We start from the raw sequence: 23978 nt of genomic DNA on the forward strand, positions 1-23978 counted from the left end.
TGGTGGCAGTAATAACAACTGTCACACATAGTTGTAAAAGTGAAAGTATTTTGAATATTCTAAAACTCTATGTAAATAGAGTCATATTATTTCTAATATTCTAATACCAAATTGCTTTTTTAAACTAAGACTAGTGATGAATAGGTGATATGGGATAGTTTGAAATTGCTGGTGAGAATGTTAGCCTGAAAAAAAACTAGATATGTGTACTAAATGTAAGGAAAAAAATATTAACTCGATTATCTGATTTGACTGATGTTTATATTTCATTTTTAGGCCATTAAACAGATGTATGTACTCATTCTTGGACTTGATGTTTTGGGAAATCCCTTTGGCTTGATACGAGAATTTTCTGAAGGTGTAGAAGCATTTTTTTATGAACCTTACCAGGTAACATAGTTAATCTTGTACAATATATCACACTAATCCTTTTGAATAAATAATTCATTCCTTTAGCAGATACAAGTTGCTATATAAAACATGATCAGCAAGGTCCTACTGTATATATCACAGGGAAGTTTATTCAATATCCTGTAAAAAACCATAATGGGAAGAGTATGAAGAAGTATATACACACACACACAAGTGTATATAACTGAATCACTTTAGTGTATACTGGTAACCAACACATTGTAAATGAACTATACTTCGGTGCATCCCAATTGTTAACTTGAATTGTAGGTGTAAATAGATGTTTGAAAACAACAGAAGGACATAATTTTGAAACAGTGGTAAGAGGTTTTGCAAAATCTTGGAAGAAATGTTTACCTTTTCCTTCAAAACCTAAGACTTTACTAAGAAATACCAAATTTTAAGTGATCTGTTGGAATATTAAAAGTGGATAAAGTTTACACTATAGTAGAATCAAGATTCCCATGGACATGCAGTCTTGCTTTGCACAGTGGTGTGTGACAGTAAAAATAACCATGTAAGCTGACAGTGTGTGAAGCAGTCTTGATATTCAGTGGCAGAAATTATGATTGGTCTATGTCCCTTAAAAATTCCTGTCAAAACATTAAAAACTCTCCCACTTTGACTTTTAAACATAGAGGATAATGAAAAATAAAATACATTTGATATATGTTTTGTACACTGTAATCTAAAACATTAGAAATACTAAGAATTAAAGTGTTTTTATTTCTTTTTCTGAAAATTTTTCAAGAGTCGTTTGTGATTACCTTCTCATATATAGCTTATAATCCATGTAAGCATCTTTTGTATACTGGTGAATAATATTCCTTTCTAAGTTTGGATCAACTTCCAGCACTTTATCCTTTGTACTTCGAAAGTCATGAAATATCTGAGCGTTCTGTTAATGTGAAGCTTTCTTCGGATATCAGTTTCTCTAGGACATCTTTATTCTTCCTGTCACAACTACCTTCACTGTATATTTTTAAAAATTTTTACCTTTAAAAGTAACAGTAACTTTATTTATTGTTATTATATTTTGACCCTTTAGGGAGCCATCCAGGGTCCTGAAGAGTTTGTGGAAGGAATGGCACTAGGACTGAAAGCACTAGTTGGTGGAGCTGTTGGTAAGAAAGAATGCCCACCAAGGATCATTATGCTAGAAAGTAAGGATATGTTTGGTTTTTACTAAAGGTGTTATAATTTTGCCAGGTGGACTAGCTGGTGCTGCCTCCAAAATCACCAGTGCTATGGCTAAAGGGGTGGCAGCTATGACTATGGATGAAGACTACCAACAGAAGAGAAGAGAAGCCATGAACAAGCAACCAGCTGGTCTTAGAGAAGGCATCACTCGTGGAGGAAAAGGCTTAGTTTCTGTAAGAAATTTCCCATAGTTGTGAACATTTGAGGAATATCTTTTAAAGCCACATTCTATGAGAAAGGAAATAGAAAACTTGCATTCACTCAAATATTATTTGAATGTTAGAGGAGCAGTGGGGTTGTCATATATAAAAAAATATGTCAGTAGCCTTTAAAATACTCTGTTTAAATAAAATATGTAGGAAATACATTAATTCTTGTGGTATCTAGAAAGCAGCATTCCGTATTTCTTTTGTAAGCCAGACTTGGTTCTTCAAAGTATCACATCAAATTATTGTAAATTTTCATTTGTGCTTTTCCTCTAGGGTTTTGTAAGTGGCATAACAGGAATTGTTACAAAACCAATCAAAGGTGAGTGTAATAATTCTTTTGGGTGATATATATAGTTCATGAATTGATTCCTTTTTTATTCTTAATCCAGTTGTCAAAAACTGTCTTTTTTCTTTCCAGGAGCTCAGAAAGAAGGAGCAACTGGTTTCTTTAAAGGTGTTGGGAAAGGTTTAGTTGGAGCAGTGACAAGGCCAACTGGAGGCATCATAGACATGGCTAGCAGTACATTTCAGGGAATAAAAAGGTAAATTCTCCTGGTGTAAAATGCTTCACCCAAGAGAAATGAGGTAAATCTGTTTGACCCAGGGCACTTAGCTATGAACCCAATAATAACAGCAAGTTACATATGATCTTCCTAATTGCTTTTGATACTTTTTTGCATTGCATCATTTCATCTTCAGTTCTGCTTTATTCATCATTCATTCCCAGAAGCCGTGGGAGGAAACATTTGGCAAATTCAGCTTTTTACTTACTTTGATTGAAATACTTTACAATAATGTAATTCTATACGTTAGTTATAAAATTAGCAAATGTAATACTCTAATTCCTTTTTTGAGAAGTAAAGAATGACTTTTTATATTCCTCGTTCAAACTCAGCTTACATTCATATCTTCCTTTATGATTTCATTTGCTGTGAACTATTACATCTTTTCAGTTTCTTGTCACTTGTGCAAATAATTTTAAAACATGTTCTTTTTTCCTCCAAATTATATTTATTATAAGAAGTTTGTAACATATAAAACAATTGATTAAATTCATGCTAATGAGTTTAACTTAGAAACCAAACTTACAAAGTTGGTGGGTGAATATCTCCCTGATCTTTTTCTTTTGTATTATTTTTCACTTCCTGTTCTATAGGAATAATCATTGTCATTAAATGAGCTGCTCCTTTTAAGTCGCTATTTCATACTATTCCCATGATGCAGTGTTTACTGTTTTAGTTTAAAGTTGAGATTAGAAAACAGCCTCAGTTTTTTCTGCCTGTAGTGTTGGTTTCACAACTATAATTATTGAATCATAGTCATCAGATAAACTCAAAAGTCAGTAAAAATAAGGAATTATACATGGCAATCGGAGAAGAAAAAGAAATAAAAGGAATCCAAATTGGAAAAGAAGTAAGACTGTCACTGCTTGCAGATGACATGATACTATACATGGAAAATCCTAAAAATGCTATCAGAAAACTTCTGGAGCTCATCAATGAATTTGGTAATATTGCAGGCTATAAAGTTAATACACAGACATCTCTTGCATTCATATACACTAACAACAAAAAATCAGAAAGAGAAATCAAGGAAAACTCCCATTTATCATTATATCAAAAACAATAAAATATCTAGGAATAAATCTACCTAAGGAAACAAAAGACCTGTACTTTGAAAACTATAAGACACTGATGAAAGAAATCAAAGACCACATAAAGAGATGGAAAGATATACCAAGTTCTTGGATTGGAAAATAAATATTGTCAAAATAACTATACTGCTCAAGGCAATCTTCAGATTCAGTGAAATCCCTATGAAATTAATGCATTTTTCACAGAATTAGACTAGAAAAAATTTACAATTTGTGTGGAAGCACAGTTCAGTTCAGTCACTCAGTCGTGTCCGACTCTTTGCAACCCCATGAGTCGCAGCACACCAGGCCTCCCTGTCCGACACCAACTCCCGGAGTTCACTCAGACTCACGTCCATTGAGTCAGTGATGCCATCCAGCCATCTCATCCTCTGTTGTCCCCTTCTTCTCCTGCCCTCAGTCCCTCCCAGCATCAAAGTCTTCTCCAATGAGTCAACTCTTCGCATGAAGTGGCCAAAGTACTGGAGTAACAGCTTTAGCATCATTCCTTCCAAAGAAATCCCAGGGCTGATCTCCTTTAAGATGGACTGGTTAGATCTCCTTGTAGTCCAAGGGACTCTCAAGAGTCTTCTCCAACACCACAGTTCAAAAGCATCAATTCTTTAGCGCTCAGCCTTCTTCACAGTCCAACTCTCACATCCATACATGACCACAGGAAAAACCGTAGCCTTGACTAGACAGACCTTAGTCGACAAAGTAATGTCTCTGCTTTTGAATATACTATCTAGGTTGGTCATAACTTTTCTTCCAAGGAGTAAGCGTCTTTTAATTTCATGGCTGCAGTCACCATCTGCAGTGATTTTGGAGCCCCAAAAAATAAAAGTCTGACACTGTTTCCACTGTGTCCCCATCTATTTCCCATGAAGTGTTGGGACCGGATGCCATGATCTTCATTTTCTGAATGTTGAGCTTTAAGCCAACTTTTTCACTCTCCTCTTTCACTTTCATCAAGAGGCTCTTTAGTTCCTCTTCACTTTCTGCCATAAGGGTGGTGTCATCTCCATATCCGAGGTTATTGGTATTTCTCCCGGCAATCTTGATTCCAGCTTGTGTTTCTTCCAGTCCAGCGTTTCTCATGATGTACTCTGCATGTAAGTTAAATAAGCAGGGTGACAATATACAGCCTTGACGTACTCCTTTTCTGATTTGGAACCAGTCTGTTGTTCCATGTCCAGTTCTAACTGTTGCTTCCTGACCTGCATACAGATTTCTCAAGAGGCAGGTCAGGTGCTCTGGTATTCCCATCTCTTTCAGAATTTTCCACAGTTTATTGTGATCCACACAGTCAAAGGCTTTGGCATAGTCAATAAAGCAGAAATAGATGTTTTTCTGGAACTCTCTTGCTTTTTCCATGATCCAGCGGATGTTGGCAATTTGATCTCTCGTTCCTCTGCCTTTTCTAAAACCGGCTTGAACATCAGAAGTTCATGGTTCACATATTGCTGAAGCCTGGCGTGGAGAATTTTGAGCATTAATTTACTAGCGTGTGAGATGAGTACAATTGTGCGGTAGTTTGAGCATTCTTTGGCATTGCCTTTCTTTGGGATTGGAATGAAAACTGACCTTTTCCAGTCCTGTGGCCACTGCTGAGTTTCCCAAATTTGCTGGCATATTGAGTGCAGCACTTCCGCAGCATCATCTTTCAGGATTTAAAATAGCTCTACTGGAATTCCATCACCTCCACTAGCCTTGTTCGTAGTGATGCTTTCTAAGGCCCACTTGACTTCACATTCCAGGATGTCAGGCTCTAGGTGAGTGATCACACCATCGTGATTATCCGGGTTGTGAAGATCGTTTTTGTACAGTTCTTCTGATAGCCCAAGCAGTCCTGAACAAGAAAAACAACTGGAGGAATTGGGATCCCTGACTTCAGACTATACTACAAAGCTACAGTAATCAAAACAGAATAGTACTGGAACAAAAACAGAGATACAGATCAACAGAACCGGGTAAAAAGTCCCTAGATAAACCCATGCACCTATGGTCACCCTATCTCTGATAAAGGAAGCAGAATATACAATGGAAAAAAGTCTCCTCCATGAGTGGTTCCAGAAAAACTGAACAGCTGCATGTAAATGAATACAATTAGGACACTTCCTAATATCACGCTGCTGCTGCTAAGTCGTGTCAGTCGTGTCCGACTCTGTGCAACCCCATAGACAGCAGCCCACCAGGCTCTGCCGTCCCTGGGATTCTCCAGGCAAGAACAGTGGAGTGGGTTGCCATTTCCTTCTCCAATACATGAAAGTGAAAAGTGAAAGTGAAGTTGCTCAGTCGTGTCTGACCCTCAGCGACCCCATGGACTGCAGCCTTCCAGGCTCCTCCATCCATGGGATTTTCCAGGCAAGAGTACTGGAGTGGGGTGCCATTGCCTTCTCTGTCCTAACATCATACATAAAAATAAACTCAGAATGTGTTAAATAACAAAATGTAAGACCAGATACTGTACTGTAGGAAAAGGAGTACATCAAGGCTGTATATTGTCACCCTGCTTATTTAACTTATATGCAGTTTATAAACTTATAAATTTAACTTTTAATTTAACATCATGAGAAACACTGGGCTGAATGAAATACAAGCTGGAATTAAGATTGCTGTGAGAAATCTCAATAACCTCAGATATGTAGATGACACCACCCTATGGCAGAAAGTGAGGAAGAACTAAAGAGCCTCGTGACGAAAGTGGAAGAGGAGAGTGGAAAAGTTGGCTTAAAGCTCAACATTCAGAAAACTAAGACCATGGCATCTGGTCCCATCACTTCATGGGAAATAGATGTGGAAACAGTGGCAGACTTTATTTTGGGGGTCTCCAAAATCACTGCAGATGGTGACTGCAGCCATGAAATTGAAATATGCTTACTCCTTGGAAGGAAAGTTATGACCAACCTAGACAGAGTATTGAAAAGCAGAGATACTACTTTGCCAACAAAGGTCCATCTAGTCAAGGCTATTGTTTTTCTAGTAGTCATGTATGGATGTGAGAGTTGGACTCTAAAGCAAGCTGAGCACTGAAGAATTGTTGCTTTTGAACTGTGGTGTTGGAGAAAACTCTTGATTGTCCCTTGGACTGCAAGGAGATCCATCCAGTTCATCCTAAAGGAGATCAGTCCTGGGTGTTCATTGGAAGGACTGATGTTGAAGCTGAAACTCCAGTACTTCAATTACCTGATGTGAAGAGCTGACTCATTTGAAAAGACCCTGATGCTTCAAAAGATCTGAAGGCGGAAGGAGGAGACACAACAGGATGAGATGGTTGGATGGCATCCCCAATTCAATGGACATGAGTTTGAGTAAACTCCAGGAGTTGGTGATGGACAGAAAGGCCTGGCGTGCTGCAGTCCATGGGGTCACAGAGTCAGATATGACTGAGCGACTGAACTGAACTAAACTGGAGACCAGATACTATAAAACTTTTAGAGAAAAACACAGGCAGAATACTCTGACATAATTCTCAGCAAGATCTTTTTTGATCCACCTCCTAGAGTAATGAAAATAAAAATAAAAACAAAAGTAAACAAATGGGACCTAATTAAACTTAAAAGCTTTTCCAGACCACCTGACCTGTCTCCTGAGAAATTTGTTGCGGGTCAGGAAGCAACACTTAGAACTGGATATGGAAAAACAGACTGATTCCAAATTGGGAAAGGAGTATGTCAAGGCTATGTATTGTCATCCTGCTTATTTGAAGCCTAGCTTGGAGAATTTTGAGCATTGCTTTACTAGCTTGTGAAATGAATTCAGTTGTGCAGAAGTTTGAACATTCTTTGGCATTGACTTTTTTTGGGATGGAAAAGACCCTGATGCTGAGAGGGATTGGGAGCAGGAGGAGAAGGGGACGACAGAGGATGAGATGGCTGGATGGCACACCAACTCGATGGACATGAGTTTGAGTAAACTCCGGGAGTTGGTGATGGACAGGGAGGCCTGGCGTGCTGCCATTCATGGTGTCACAAAGAGTTGGACACGACTGAACTGACTGAACTGAACTTCTTTGGAATGAAAACTGACAGTGGATTATTCTCCAAAATATACAGACAACTCATGCAGATCAATAGCAAAGAAACAAATAACCCAATCAAAAAATGTGTGAAAGACCTAAACAGACATTTCTCAAAAGAAGACATAGTGATGGCTAAAAAAGCACATGGAAAGATGCCCGGTGTCACTGATTATTAATGCTAGAGAAATGCAGATCAGAACTACAACCAGTCAGAATGGCCATCATCAATAAAATCTACAGACAAAGAGGGTGTGGAGAAAAGCGAACCTTCCTACAAGTTGGTGACAGTGTAATTAGTACAACCACTATGGAGAACAATATGGGAGTTCCTTAAAAAAGTAAAAACAGAGCTAGCATATGATACAGCTGTCCCACTCAAGGGCATTTATATCTGGAGAAAACCATAATTCCAAAAGATACATGCCCCCCAGGTGTTCACTGAAGCACTGTTTACAATAGCCAGGATATGGAAGCAACCTAAATGTCCATCAACAGATGAATGAATAAAGAAGATGTGGTACAGATATACAATGGAATATTATTAGCCATAGGAAAGAAAAAAATAATGCCATTTGCAATGATATGGATGAAGCTAGAGATTGTCAGAATGAGTGAAGGAAGTCAAAGACAAATATATGATATTGCGTGCGTGTGGAATCTACAAAAATGGTACAAATGAACTTATCTACAAAGCATGAATAGTTACAAACGTAGAAAACAAACTGGTTACCAGGGGTTAGGGAATGTGAAAATGAAAGTCGCTCAGTGGTGTCCAACTCTTGGCGACCCCATGCACTATATACAGTCCATGGAATTCTCCAGGCCAGAATACTGGAATGGGTAGCCGTTCCCTTCTCCAGGGGATCTTCCCAACCCAGTGATTGAACCCAGGTCTCCTGCATTGCAGGCAGATTCTTCACCAGCTGAGCCACCAGGGAAGCCCATAAATACTGGAATGGGTTGCCTATCCCTTTTCCAGAGGATCTTCCCAACCCATAAATTGAACCGGGGTCTCCTGCTTTGCAGGCGGTTTCTTTACCATCTGAGATACCAAGGAAGCCAAGGGGTAGGGAAGGGAGGGATAAATTGGGAGATTGGCTTTGACATGTACACACTTTTATATGTAAAATAGATAATAGTAAGGACCTACTATATAGCACAGGGAACTCTACTCAGTACTCTGTAATGGCCTATATGGGGAAAGAATCTAAAAAAGAATGGATATATGTGTATGTGTAACTGATTCATTTTGCTGTATACCTGGAACTAACACAACTGTGTAAATGAACTATATTCTAATAGAAATTAATTCTAAATAAAATGTTCTTCTTTGTGTCTAACAGGAATTTTTTAAGTCTAATTGTTTCTGATTTAGTAGAGCCATCTCAGCTCTCTTTTGGTAATTATTTACATTGTATATGTTTTTCCATCCTTTTACTTTCAATTTATCTGTGTCTTTGACTCTAAAATGAGCCTCTTATAGGCAGCATATAACTGGATCACATTTTTTATCCATTCTGCCAATTTTTGCTTTTACCTGGAGAATTGATCCATATGTATATGTTTATACTATGGATACATTCAGTTCAGTCGCTCAGCTGTGTCCGACTCTTTGCAACCCCATGAATCACAGCACGCCAGGCCTCCCTGTCCATCACCAACTCCCAGGGTTCACTCAAACTCATGTCCATCGAGTTGGTGATGCTATCCAGCCATCTCATCCTCTGTCGTCCCCTTCTCTTCCTGCCCCCAATCCCTCCCAGCATCAGGGTTTTTGCCAATGAGTCAACTCTTCGCATGAGGTGGCCAAGGTATTGCAGTTTCAGCTTCAGCATCAGTCCTTCCAATGAACACCCAGGACTGATCTCCTTTAGGATGGACTGGATGGATCTCCTTGCAGTCCAGGGGACTCTCAAGAGTCTTCTCCAACACCACAGTTCAAAGGCATCAATTCTTCGGCACTCAGCTTTCTTCACAGTCCGACTCTCACATCCATACGTGACCACTGGATATATTATATGCTCTTAATATTTATTGAATGGGTGAATATTTGTTGAATGCGTGAATGATCAAATAAGTGAGTCAATCTCATGTATGTCCATACAGTCAAAAATGTTAACATATTACCAAATTCAGCAATGTGTATATGTATTTCAAACAGTACATATCAAGCCTCAGAAAGGAATGTGAAGGTATTTGAACATTGGAAAATCATGTAATGTGACTTAAAACATGAATAGATTGAAGGAGGTAAACCATAGAATTACAGCAATGACCAGGGGGAAATTCCCTATTTAAATCCATTGCTCATTCAAGATTTCAGTAACAATGACCAAAAAATAACTGTTAGGAAACTAAAAGTAGAAATTAACTTACTTGGCTTCACAAGAAGTGCCTTAAAAAAAAAAGTTGCTGATATCTATACTTCATGAAGAACTCTTTGAAGCTTTCTTTTTAAAGGTTAGGAACAAGAGAGGGGTGCCTGAGTGCCATCTTTAGCATTGTGTTGGAGGAGCTAATAATGCAATATAGTAGGAAATAGGAAAAGCAAAAGAAATTAAAAGTCTTAAATCAGAAGAGAAAAAGCAGTACTCATATGCTGATTCTCTGATTCTCGTCTACAAAGAAAATCCAAGAGAATCTATACAAAAACTTCTTTACAGTTCTACATTTTTCTAGAAAACTTACCCTATTTGTGTCAGAAGACAGATTTTAAAATGGAGAAGTGAGGTAATGGTCTCATTTAGTCCAAAAGATCTTTTTTAGTATTAATAGTTGCATTTTAAAGTATACTAGGAGTTTTTGAGTAATTTTTAAAGTCAAGTTATACATTTTCCCTCTAGAGCGACAGAGACTTCTGATGAAGTGGAGAGTCTGCGACCCCCTAGGTTCTTTAATGAAGATGGAGTTATCAGACCTTACAGGTTGAGGGATGGTACTGGAAATCAAATGTTACAGGTGGGTGAAGAAATAACTTACTAATTAAAATTAATTTAGCCATCAGTTGTTTTTTTTTAGGTAGCTATATATTGCTTTAAATATGTATTTGGATATTTGGGCTTTTATAGTTCTGCTTAATTTCATTTAAAGTTTCTTACATTTACTTAGGTTTTAAATGTGCTATGAGATCTTTTTTTTCTTTTTTACAGGCATCAAAAAGTTTGATATGAAAACAGTTAATGCATGACTTTGCAAGTGAAAGCCAACAATAGATTTTAGTCTTAAAATTTACAAACTACATACAACTGTTTCAGTATTTTGAATGCAAAGAAAAGCTTTTATATTGGTAACATTTTGTATAGAATTTTTAGCAGATCTGATCTTTTTATAGAATATTCTTAGTTCTGTACTGGATTTGCTAGATTTGTTGAAAGCCATTGTGCCTTACATTCCTTCATAATTGATGGTGCTTATTTACCCAGTTAGACAGTTTCTGTTTAGGGTACTTCCTTCAAACCACTAATATTCCAGATATAATCCTCCTGTCCAGTTAGACAATATAATGAAAAAAATCATGACCACTGCTATTGTGAATTCTTGGGTTCTCCTTTTCTTTTGAAGTTGCTTAAATGGCCATGACTCTTCCTCCTGCTCTGTGTTTGTATGGTCTATTTAAAACCCTGTGAAATTAATAAGCAGTTCACATGAAAACCAGCATCTTTTAGTAAAGAAAGTTAGCTTTTGGAGCAATAGTAAGTTTGAAGGTGAAGTATTTTATCTGTTTATATAGCTTTTACTTTGTAAATTGGACTTTTTAAAATCTGGATTATGCTGTAGATATTCACAAGATGATATACCAATTTAAAGTCGTTTCTGTGGTTTAGATGTGTAATGCTAAATTAAATAATTTATTTTAAAACAAGGAGTTATTCTGTTGTACAGACTTGAAAATATTCATAGTAATAATAAATTGTGGGGAGATACGGTCTTTCCTCTATAGCCTTGATATTTTAAATATTGTTACGTTTAAAGTGATCAGGGTAAAGATTTCAAATTTTAATATTTTACCCACTACATGCCCAGTATATAATTTTGCATTAAACATACTTCCATAAACTCTAAGCATTGTGTTAATATATGACATTTAGTTATGTGGTTTTACATTGTGTTTACATTGTGTTAAAATGTTTTTAAAGCATCAAAATAATTGCATGTTGGGATAAAACTGCCAATCTACTGAGAGATCGTGTTCTAAATAGCATGTTGACAGACTCTTAAGGATAGTATATCATTCCTTGGAAGTGTTGTAGAAATCCCCCATTGTTATACAATTGAAATATACATACCTACTCAGTACCTGCCTTCCCTTATTAGAACATAATTAACATATTATTCATTTTATTATACTGAATAGTTAATATTCAGTGAAGAGAATTTAGAGTGGTGAAGAGAGTTTAGACATACATCCTCATTATTAGAGAACAGATGAAAAGGAAGCCATGAGATACCAAAAGTTTCTCATGTTTGGTTTCTTGATTTCAGTAACAAGTGAATTTGTCCTACACTTTTTTCCATTGATTGTTTTTGAAAGCTTTAAACTTTGGGATTTAAGGTCATGACTATTGACTGTGTTTTTAAACATGCCTATTATTTTCAGAGGGGCAGTCTTAGTATTAATTGCTGAAAGAGCTGTTTAAATGACTAAAAATTCACGATCCTTGTCAGCCACTACTTATTTTTCAGCAAGTGCAGTAAGCACTGTATTAGTCTGAATACCTATAGGAACTCACCAGATGTCTTGTGTGAATGTTTGTGTTTGGCATTATTCCCTCACAGGTGTAAGAAGTGGGTTGTTGCTTTAGTGGTAACAGTAATTTTTTGAATTAAAACTTTACTATTAGCAAATACTAGTATACATAAATACCAGTACTGTTGTAAAGAAGTAGGTGACACATAGTCAGTATTTCAAATCTCATCTACCTCAGTTTAACCTAAGTGATTTAACAATAATGCCCTTAGAAAATATTTAGTACTTTCAGATGTTTGTCCTTTTATTTTCTAACTTTCTAAAAAGGGTGCTCTGTGTTTACTAAATTATATGTGCCTATGTTTGGTAACTAAATATGAGATACACTCTGATTGTATACCTTTCTGTCTAGAAGGTGACACATTATTATAGTACTTCCTAGTAGTCTGTTAAAGTTGCCTACTAGAGAAAGAAAATAATTCTAACACAGTCATGGAATAATTTACTAATATCACCAAGTTATTTTATACGTTAAATGTGCCAACCACATTTAGTTTAGTTAAGTCTATTAGATTATGAAATATAATATCCATAATTACTACCCCACTTAGACTTCAGCTCTAAGTGGAGTATTAATTATGGATATTATTGACTTCTTGAACATTTCATAATTGTACATGTTTTCCAAGCAGTTTGCCATACTTAACTAACCTTTGTGCTTCTTTTTTTCTTTACCATGCTTACAGAAAATTCAGGTCTACAGGGAGTGGATTGTGACTCACAGTAGAAGTAGTGATGATGATGATGACGATGATTAGATTCTGAAATGTTAAAATCTATATGTTCTTTGTAATTTTATTTGGGGTGTTTCATTAACATGTTTTATATGATTACTACCATAATGCCTATATGTCTATTTTTAGAGAGATAAAAGTACTTTTTCCTTTTAAAATGCTCTTCTGTTTTCAAAAACAAAAATTAACTGCATTAAGCACAAAAAAATGTGTTTTACAGCCAAAGTAGGGCATGCCGTATATTACAGCATGTGCTTGTATGTATTTTATAGCTTTGCAATAACAGTTTGTCTTTAAGATTTAAAATTAGACAATTTTTAAAAATGTTCATTAGTTTCATTTTAAATTATCTGCTTATTTGTTAGCAAAATGCTGTTTTTAATGTTCTCTGTAGATTTTATGGGCTGTATTATAATGTCGTTGAGTTTTGAAAAAAAGAAAATTAGTAGCCAGTCAATAGTTTATACTTATTCAGCATTTCAGAAGTATTTTGTCAAATTTCTTTTAATAGTAATAAACTTCTGTAACTTGAAGCGATACAAATTTGTTGTTCTATTCCAAAATCTAATAGGTTTAACTACTATTATAAGAAACATTCATGATTTGTTTTAAAGGTTATACAGTGAAATAATTTATAGTCTGAGAGTGAAAAATATGTTCTTTGGTTCTCCTTATAATTTCATTTTATTATGTATAGTTTTTGTGAAACAGTGAAAAAAGTTGGTTTTACAGTCATTTTAACTTACATATCCATGTGCTATATCCTTATTGTAAAATGTTATGAATTAATTCAGGACATTAGAAGAATTTTTATAGTAAGCATAGATACATGTATTTCTTTTGGGTAATATTGGAAAAATGTCATAATCTATGTTTCTGAAAGATCTATAAGGAAATCTGTTTTATGTTTTGTGTGCCGAAGGCTTTCTTTTTAATATCAACCTAGATGAAAATTTTTGTTCTGTCTTTCTGTTATATCAGATGTACTTAAAAAGCACATCTTTTTAATGTACTCTCATTGTAGATCTGTCTAGAAAGTAGCAATTATTATAATGGTTCCTAGTTTTTAATACTCATTAAATAACTGAGTACTTAATGTACATCAGTTAATGACTGTTAATAGTATGATGTAAAATCCCTTATGACTACTCTGCATTTGGATCAACAGAGGAACATTTACCTTATGTTAAGCATTTTGCTTATAATAAACTTATATCAAATTGTAGTAGATAATTGCCATAATTGTTCACCTTTTGGTTTATTCAGCCAATAATTGATTGAGTCTCTTCTGATTCTTAGGTTTATCAAGATTTTATCTCTATAAATTATTATTCCCTATTTCTTAGAAAATGACTATTTCAGATTTTTGATACTGAGGTTACCAAAAAAAGAAGCTAAACATTTAGCTTTTGAAATTCTACCCGCCTAGCATTGATTCAAGAAATCAAGGTTATGTATGCTAGGACTGAGAAATACGTGACTGTCAAAGAATTTACTTACTGTTTTCCTCAAAATATTATATTCTTATCTTTTAGAATAAGTAAATAAATTAAAACACTGAAACCATTAAAGTAGTCACTACTGGAATCAGAGACAATTTGTATTTGTCAGCATCCACTGGTTTCTTACCCTTGGTCAAAATCAAAGCCTGCTGCTTCTCCTGGAAGCTGAAACAGAGTCTGTTGTTATGTATAGTATGTGCCTGAGGAAGGAAGGGTCTGGTAATTTCTTCATTGACTTCTTAGATCACAGCTTTGCTAAGCATGAGGCCTTTCTAAGGGGAAAATGCTAAACTGCTTATTTTCAAGACATTTACAGCTGAGTTTCCTTTGATTGGTCTGTGACACTTAATTCTGTGGTACAGATTTCATAAAGGTCCATAAGAATTTATCTGGAAACAGTTCTGGATATTTCAGCAGTGCCTTACCATATTAATGAAAACTGGAGGTAGAATTACATTTACTTAAGATTTCCAGAATAGTAAAGAGATTTAAAATAATATTTTAAATTAACTTGAACACTTTGTTCATGTGGCCTTAGGGATTCATCCTTAAGGATTTAGCCCTTGGAAGTGACATATATTCTTTTAACAGTATAATTGCCCTTGTTCTTTCTGTTTTCTTGCCCCAGTGAAATACTCTTTTCAAACTTCTCTGCTGACCGGTATTAATTATTTTTCTAGTTCTAAAAATATTTTTATTGTTACTTTAATTTGAGAAAAACTCAAGACTGAGGATTGCTATATGGTTTCTTGATAGAGATATAGGACTTTGACAAAAATATCTTCTTATTCCTCATTAAATATATAGAAAATGAGTTCAATTTTGGGATTTTAAATAAAATGAACAATTATTTTGTTGATTAGTGGCTTTATAATTAATTAGAACTTTAAAACTGAGAGTTTCCATCTAATAAAGTCTAGTGAGAAAGTGAGTTTGAAAGATTGACTATGTAATACCATACCTTTCCATATCCTTTAACTTTATATTCTAAATTTCTGTGCAGTCATTGCTTATGTATATAAAAGGAGATGGAGGGTTCTTCTGTCTTCTTCCTGAAGGGAATAATAATTTATTCTCTATTTCTTTTGTGTCTACTTTATATTTGAATAGCATAGTAAAAACTGACAGGAAGAAAAATTTATAAAAATCCTGAATTTGTGAATACCTATTACCATGGATAAATAATCTGCTTATAAAAACCTGTAAATGAAATTATTTAGTGTTCACATTGGTATAGATATAACAAATGAAGTCCAGAATAATATTACTGACTTGGAATATTCCTTATTAAAAAGGAAGTTGTAATTTTCAGTTTGCTCCTATTTTTAAAATGATCAGAATTTTATAAATTTTACCTTCTGAAATTGTTCAAAACACATATATCATTGTGCAGTGTTGAGTGTTGACTTTAAGGTCACATTATGAAAATTTATAGATGGAGCCATGTTAGATCTGTGACTAGGACATCAAAGTTTAACATGAAATATGAGCTGCTGTATTTTATGTCCCAAAGTCATGTACACTATCAAATGATGACTGCTGTAATAGCTGCTGTAGTAGTTTGTCTGATTTAAATCCTATGGTAAAATTTTGTTACACTCTCCTATAGTGATGGAGGAGGACCAGAAACAACCATCCCAACTGTTTTTGATTACTTTTCTGCTGTACCTTTAAGCCTCAGCCTTTTGTTTCCTTGCATATTAATAGTTTATTATAAAAGTCCAATATATTAAAGATCCTGTAGGGTCTAAACAAGATACACAGATTGTTCATTTAGGTCAAATAATAATTATGATGGATATGTAAAAAGAATGTTAGTTTTATTTATTATTCTATCCCTACACCTTGGAAATAAATGGAGATCAATTAAAATGTATAGGTCATTAATTTAATCTTTCAGTGGATGAATATTCAGATTTATGAAGTGCAGTGAGTACAAAGCATTCTATAGGAAACATTACAGAAAGTCCTGAATCGAAGAATGAAATACATTATTTTAAGTAACAGAGACCATGATGGGGGAGCTAATTAGAATAATTTATAATGGTCATATGTAGGCATTTATGACTTGGTCTGTCTTAATGTGATAAACCATTTTTATGTCTATACTTATCTCTCAATCAGTATGATAAATTTAACACTTTATTTCATATCAACCAATATATAGGAATAGAGTACCTCCAAGTATCAGCTTTAAATGTTTAATAATTTTGTAAAACTGGTTTTTAATGTAGCCCTCTTCATTGCATATACATACTCTATACAGTGAAATAGTAACAGATATCTACTAAATATGCATTATGCTATTTCTCTGAATCTTAGAGATCCTTATTTATTTGAGCATTTATAATATAGTCATTGTGTTTTTATCAGCAGATAATTAGGATAGTATATATAATTCTTAATTGGGAATGCTATGGTTTTCTACTGTAAGTTATCATTTATGAATAACTTGTTACATATATTATGTCTACAAAGATTTTTCTAATGTATTCAGTAGAACTTGGAGTTTCTTTGAATTAAAAGAATTTATAGAGACACTCCTTTGAAAAAGGTAATTCCCTTTTGTGAATCACTTGATTTACGTTGGTTCTCAATCTACAATTTCAGTATTTTATAGAAGATGTGAAATTTTTAAAATTTAGATTATTTTCTTCATTGTTAAAGTAATATATGCTCAGTAAAGAAAAATAAGAATAGAAAAGAAAAAATTACCCTATCTCCCCACTGTATATTATAGTTTATTTCACTTTTAAATTTTATTTATTAATTGATTCAAATATATAAATTTCTGTTATATATTTTTGTTTTATTGTAAATTTTTATAAATTGAATCACTTTTTTAAGAATTATTTTTAAATTTCTGAAGATGAAAAAAGTGATTCATTTCATCCCCAATGTAGGAAACCTGGTCTTTGTTTCTACAATACATTATAGCCAGCAGAACTTTTCTATATTTTTATATGTAGAAGATTTTTTTTTGTTTATTAATAATCTCATAGATTATTTTATATTTGTTGTTTTTTTGAAGCTTTTTTTTATTGAACATATTTTTACCTTTTGACTCTGCCTTTTAAAAAAATTTATCCCTTAAATAAATCTTCTTCTCTGAAAATTCAGTTATGTGTTTACATGTATGTATGATCCCTATGATTTTCATTGTGTATGAATATTGACAGCTGTGTTGTCCCATGGAGTTACTAATTTTCAACCATTTCAGACATTTAAAAATATTTTCTATGTCATCTTTGAATCTGTTTTATCTCTTACAAAGATAGCATGGTTGCCGTTATATAAGTTGTTGTAGAAGGGAGGCTGTTTTTGTTTGTTGTATATTTCTTTTCTTTCAGAGATTACAGATGTTTATAAGTAGCTACAAACACTGCCTTAATAGCAGTTGGAAGATAGCTGCCTTCAGCTGATGTGGTCTTTCCCTTTACTTCGGGAGGAGAATTACAACTGATCTGGAAAAAAGGGCTTATCATAGGCAGTCAGATCACCAAAGTAGTGCTGAACACTCTTCCTGACTTCATCTGAAATTTTGAGTAAGTGGACAAGAACTAGGAGATAAAGGACCATTGGATCTTACTCCAGTTTTAACTCTTCCTCTCCAGAATCTTACTTCTGAATGGGTTGAGAAAACAGAAGAGAGCCAAACTGTGTTCTCAAGGCAAATTAAAATTAGCGTCTCAGTTAAGGCAGATCCCCTGAAAAGACGACGACCTGTCTATTTGGATACAGTCCTCATACTTCATTTGTTAGCTGATCAGAACTCTCTTGGAGAGTCTTTTGACACATCATTGTTGAAAGCTTATTCTTTTGAACATTTAGTCGTGAACCCCACTAACTTATTTTGGGCTAGTGGAGTAACTCACCCCACTTAGAACATTCCAGAATTACATAAAAATATTGTGTGAATAGGACTTTGAAATTACGTCTTTTTCTGGAGGTGATGGTTTCACTGAGGGAAGGTTCCAGTGTACAATGAATTTTTAAATTATTTTTGAATCCAGTGATTGAAATGAAGCTAAATTTGATTACTAAATAATTTTCAAAAGTTTGTCATTTCATCCCGTAAATTAAAAAAAAAAACTCATCAGTAGCAATTTGTATTTGTGTGGGCTTGACAATTTGCAAAGCTATTTAACATACATGATCATTCAGTCTTCACAAATTAGGAAAACAGCTCAGCTTGCTGAAGTGACGTGCTAAATCACTCATCCTATAAATTTATAAATATATTAAGGAAGGATAAATATTATTAAAATAGGAAATGTAGTGCATTTAACTTTAAAAGAAATAGAAGTGTTATGCTTAAATAGGTTCAACTTGAGTCTTATTTTTGCTTACCAAGGATATGCAAATGAAGTTAAATTTCTACAATAAGTCCTAGTTGAAAAAGTTGCTGCTGCTGCTGCTAAGTTGCTTCAGTGGTGTCCAATTCTGTGCGACCCCATAGACTGCAACCTAGCAGGCTACCCCGTCCCTGGGATTCTCCAGGCAAGAACACTGGAGTGGGTTGCCATTTCCTTCTCCAATGCATGAAAGTGAAAAGTGAAAGTGAAGTCACTCAGTCATGTCTGACTCTTAGCGACCCCATGGACAGCAGCCTACCAGGCTCCTCCATCCATGGGATTTTCCAGGCAAGAGTACTGGAGTGAATTGAAAAGGTGGTTACTCTTTATTTAGCTAAAGGTGCTAAATTGTAACCTGAGACTCAACCCACGATTTCTCTACTGATTATAAGAGTTCTACCTTACAATGTCCCCTGGTTATTTTCTACAGCATATAATTCTCATCATAAATTGAGCTTAGTAAAAGTTCATCCATATTTGTTTTTAGTGTGTGCTCTTAACAGTAACATTGTTAAAAGACTTTAGCATAAATTGTGAAAAGTCTTTTTTATTAGCCAAATATCCTATGAAAGAAAAGTTGTGCTCCTGCCAAATGAAATAATTGATCTTCATAGAAAATTAGATTGGAGGCTGATTTCATTCATCTAAAGACAAATTTTAAAGTCATTCTTGAAAGGAAGCACCACACATGGTTTTTTGTCAGTTGAGTCTTTAGTTGTAAATTCAAATGAAATTGATATCCTAGTTACTTCTGAGGATGATTCTGATGAACTGTAAACCAGTGAAAATTTACCACTGGAAAAAATCCTACAGAAAGCAATGCAGAAAATATGTATTCAGACATTCTGTACACTTTGAATCTGAGTTAGTTGTTTCTTAGTCTTATTATCTTCCAAATAGATAATTATCCCTGGGTATTATTTGAAACTGAAGCATTGCAAGAGGCATGACACAGCTTGTGGACTATCTGAGTCTGTATTTCAATGGGCTGTTAAAATAGGATCCCACTGCATCTACTGGAATACATGTAGTTCTTCTATGTGAACACATTTTCATAGTAAAAATACTTGGAGGTGCAGTAATACAATATGGCTCAGTGCCTGGATGCTGGAACCATGTAAACCTGAGTTCAATACCAGCCTTTTGTTTTTACTAGCTTTATAATCTTTTATTCTAGTCTGATCTTATATTCTAGACTATAAAATGGAGATCATTGTACTAACAGTACCTGGATACATAATACCTTGATGGTGTTGCTAGGATTAAAAGTTAGATTGTGTAGATGATTATTAGTACAGTGTCTAACAGGAACTCATTGTTATATTTTCATTATTCCAGATGAATAATAATTTTATGCTAGTTGTTGGTCATCATTATTCCTCATTTGTCTCCTCTTGGCCAAAATTATCCTTAAATTTTGCCCTTTTTTTCTTTAAAGGTTAATAGAATAGTTAGAATGTTTTGACAGTTTCCACACATTAATTGTATAGAAACAATAAAACCTCAGTAATTTGGACTGATCTGATTATTTTAATACTTTAAAAGAAATGTTACTGTTTTCGAGTTTATATAGTGTCATGGGTCAGTAAATGTTTATATAGTGTCATAAGTTAATAAATGCTGTTCAATAGAGGTTCTGCTGGAAATGCATTAGAAAAACTTCTGTAACTATCTGCTTACACTAAGCCACTTTGTCTGGCTCTACTTCTGGATTGCACTAGGTCTGTTGATTAACAGTCTTCTGTTGTCAGTGCACATAATCATGAGCTATTTCTGTCCTTTCTCCAGACTGTTTTAGTTGAACCAGTAGGTAACAATTCACATTTCTTAAGATAATACTTTCTTCTGTTTGATTTTATGTGAAGTGTTATGCTCAGCTGTGTAAGGTGTTAGCATGGTTTATACTTTGGCTGACAGTCAAAATACCTTGTTTGCATGGGAGGAGACAAAGATATGGAGGGGGAGGTGAATTAAACAAAGCCTAATCCTCTTCAGATTTAATGATACAGTCAATGAGATTTAGTTGAAAAAAAATTGCCTCACACAATAAGCTAAATATCTCTTCATTGTGTTTGTATCTATTCTATTCTATATATATATATATATATATATATATATGTATGTATGTATGAAATCACTGAGCTTTCAGGTAATTAATGTCTGCTATATTTGCCCATGAAACTTAGTTGAATACCCTGTTCTTCCTGGCTGTAGCCCTCATGTCTCTTACACTTGAAGTGAATTGATAAATTCTTTTTTATCCCTAAGTCTTATCATATTACTCTAAGGAAGTTATACTTACTGACTTTCTCAGTAGATGATGAATAAGTAGATGAACAAGTCATCTTGAACAAGTAGAAGACTTGTTCATCTACTTATTTACTTCTTAAATAATTGAGAAATGGCAGCATTTAGCGTTTTAATTTTATGTTTACTTCCCTGAATTTTGTCATTTTTAAAGTAAACTTAATTTTTTTAGTACAATCTGTTCGTAAACCTTTCACTTCCCCCCCCCCATTATCTCCTAACCAAATTAGCCAATCAGTAAAACCATTTATTGGTTATCCAATAGATTTTCTTGCTCAGTAGCATTTTATCTTTTTTTCATCTAGATAAAATTTCATTTTCCGTTTACCACTCATGTGAAGTGAAAGTCGCTCAGTCATGTCTGACTCTTTACGACCCCATGGACTTTATAGTCCATGGAATTCTCTAGGCCAGAATACTGGAGTGGGTCGCCTTTCCCTTCTCCAGAGGATCTTCCCAACCCAGGGATAGAACCCAGGTCTCCCACATTGCAGGTGAATTCTTTACCAGCTGAGCCACAAGGGAATCTCAAGAATACTGGAATGGGTAACCTATCCCTTCTCCAGCAGATCTTCTCGACTCAGGAATCCAACCAGGGTCTCCTGCATTGCAGGTGGATTCTTTACCAACTGAGCTATCTTAATATATGTATATATTATATAATATATGAGCTATATATATATGTATAATATATGAGCTACCTTAATATATGTAATATATGTATCTTGATATATACCTCTATGAAACTCCTCTTCTTAAGAAGTCAGATAGTAATCAGATTTTGGTTTTGTTTTTTGCTTAACTGTATTCCTATCTTTACCTAATTTTCTTAAATATATTTATACTGAATATTATCACCTTGTATTTGGGATTTAAAGCCTTCCATGTTAATGAGTTGTTCGTATCATCTGCCTTTTCATATTTTGGTTTTTTTCTTTCAGAAATGTTTTTGTTACAGAACTCTGCTACTTCATAGCATTTGGATGGTTTGAAAGTACTAGCTGTGTTTTCTATATTACTGTAGTTGTTAGGTATGTTCTTTTTCTAAAGTACTGGAACTTATCTGGCAGGAAATACGGATATTAGTGGAGAGTAACTGATACAACTGTCTATCCAGTTCCTACTTTTTGTGTGTTTCTAGGTTTAATCAATTTGGTTTTTTTTTTTTTTATATCTAGCAAACTAAGGTTTACATACACATCTTTTCTATTGTAAAAGGAACCCTTACCACTAACCATACATTTTAATAGTTACCTGTAGGTTCTGACAATTATATGCAACAAATGCAGTTTCCTTAGTGTTTCTGTTTATTTCGTTAAGAAAATATTTAAATGATGATGGATAATTCATATATCCTATTGATGAGTAAGGCAAAAAATGCTTTTCTTTTAACATGATAGCATATAGATGAAACAAACATGTCTAAAGTACTGGCAGTTATACTTGAAACCTCAGACGAACTCATTGATATTTCTGCCTAACTTTGGTCTTCATGCAGATACTACATGTGATTCCTAGTCCTGGTATTGCTAATTCTTCATTTATTTTAAAGGATATCACAAATTATTGTAGGAAAAACATTAATACCTAACATCTATTTAGAGTAGAATAAGATAGGGTATTAATATTATACTGTTGGAACCCTGTTAACCTAAAAAAAAGCCAGTCTGAGCTGCTTTAGCAGCCTTCCATGGCAACAGCCAGCATCTAGAGATATTGAAGACATTTTTGAGGTCACGGAAACATGTGACATGGTGTAGTGAAAAGCGTTGAAATTAGAAATAAAGAAACCACTTTTTCTGAGCTCACTTTCATAACTTACATGTCTGAAGTACTGACCAAGTGACCCCAAGCAAGTCAGTTAACTGTAATCTTAACCTAATAACACAGGGTTGTCATGAGGATTAGATAAGAAGGACACTTAAATGACCCTTGGTTTCTTCATGTATACAAGGAAGAGATTAGTTTGGATGAACAATAATATTCCTTCAGGTCTGAAATTCCAGATTTTCAAAATAATACAAATGATGTTTAGAAAAGTATAAAGGTTCATATGTCATGAGTTTATAGAGTCAAATAATTTTATCAGAAAGTTGTGACCAAAGGCATGACATTTGTAGATTCTTTACAGCATGATGAAAGATGATTAGCTATCACATTCTCTTCTATCCATCTATGGGATTTAGTTCCAAAATTGTCACTTCTGCTTATTAATCCTGTTGTTCTTCCATAGTTACATGTTTTAATGGAGACTGGCCAGTAAAATTTTGCTGCATGTTGAGTTATCTTTGATGTTTATTCAAATACATTCAAATTCTACACGTTTCAAAGCAGTTTGTTTGACCACTCATGTTTCAAGTTTTGCATTTGAGATTTTTGATGAACTCCAAAAAGCATTGCATGAATTACTTTTTATTAGCTTTCTTTTTATCAGATTTTATTGTGACTGTTGAAAGTGGTTTAATTATTTAAATGTACAGATCAGATTGGAACTGAAAAGTGAAAGGTGATGAAAAGAAATTAAATTGAAATACCCAAGCCTAATATTGAAATAAAAGTTGCTTAGAATTGAACCATTAGATTTTATTTGAAGATTATAATCTATTAATGGGGTTTATACACTCTTGGCTTCTATTAGTAGTGCTATTTTTGAGGAAATAAACATTTGTATTCTGTATTTTAAAACTTAGCCATATAGAACAAAAGAAAATAAATACTTGCAAGCTTTTTTTCTTCCAGTACCATAAAACTGAAATGAAGGATGTAAAATTATAAATAAAAGCTTCCCTTGTGCCTCCATCCCCATCATTATCCTTCCTAAGCCCAGAGAAAAATGCTGCAAACAGATTTGGTGTGTTA

The 23978-nt window shown here is 34.2% G+C and overlaps 1 protein-coding gene across 3 annotated transcripts in view; it reads left to right on the plus strand.

The window, feature by feature from the left end:
- The window catches only part of VPS13A (vacuolar protein sorting 13 homolog A), a 267901-nt gene that overhangs the window by 224355 nt on the left and 19568 nt on the right, over nt 1-23978 (plus strand). For 2 of the 3 annotated variants that reach the window (XM_005683796.3, XM_018052090.1), the window contains 6 exons: nt 277-390; nt 1460-1535; nt 1621-1784; nt 2094-2139; nt 2239-2362; nt 10318-10432. In XM_005683796.3, coding sequence (XP_005683853.1) covers nt 277-390; nt 1460-1535; nt 1621-1784; nt 2094-2139; nt 2239-2362; nt 10318-10432 — 639 coding nt within the window. Of the gene's footprint in view, nt 1-276; nt 391-1459; nt 1536-1620; nt 1785-2093; nt 2140-2238; nt 2363-10317; nt 10433-10623; nt 17466-23978 lie in introns of those variants that run through there. The other variant, XM_018052091.1, reaches the window with a different exon arrangement.

This window comes from Capra hircus, chromosome 8 (assembly GCF_001704415.2).
Source record: "Capra hircus breed San Clemente chromosome 8, ASM170441v1, whole genome shotgun sequence".
NCBI classification, from domain to species: domain Eukaryota; kingdom Metazoa; phylum Chordata; class Mammalia; order Artiodactyla; family Bovidae; genus Capra; species Capra hircus.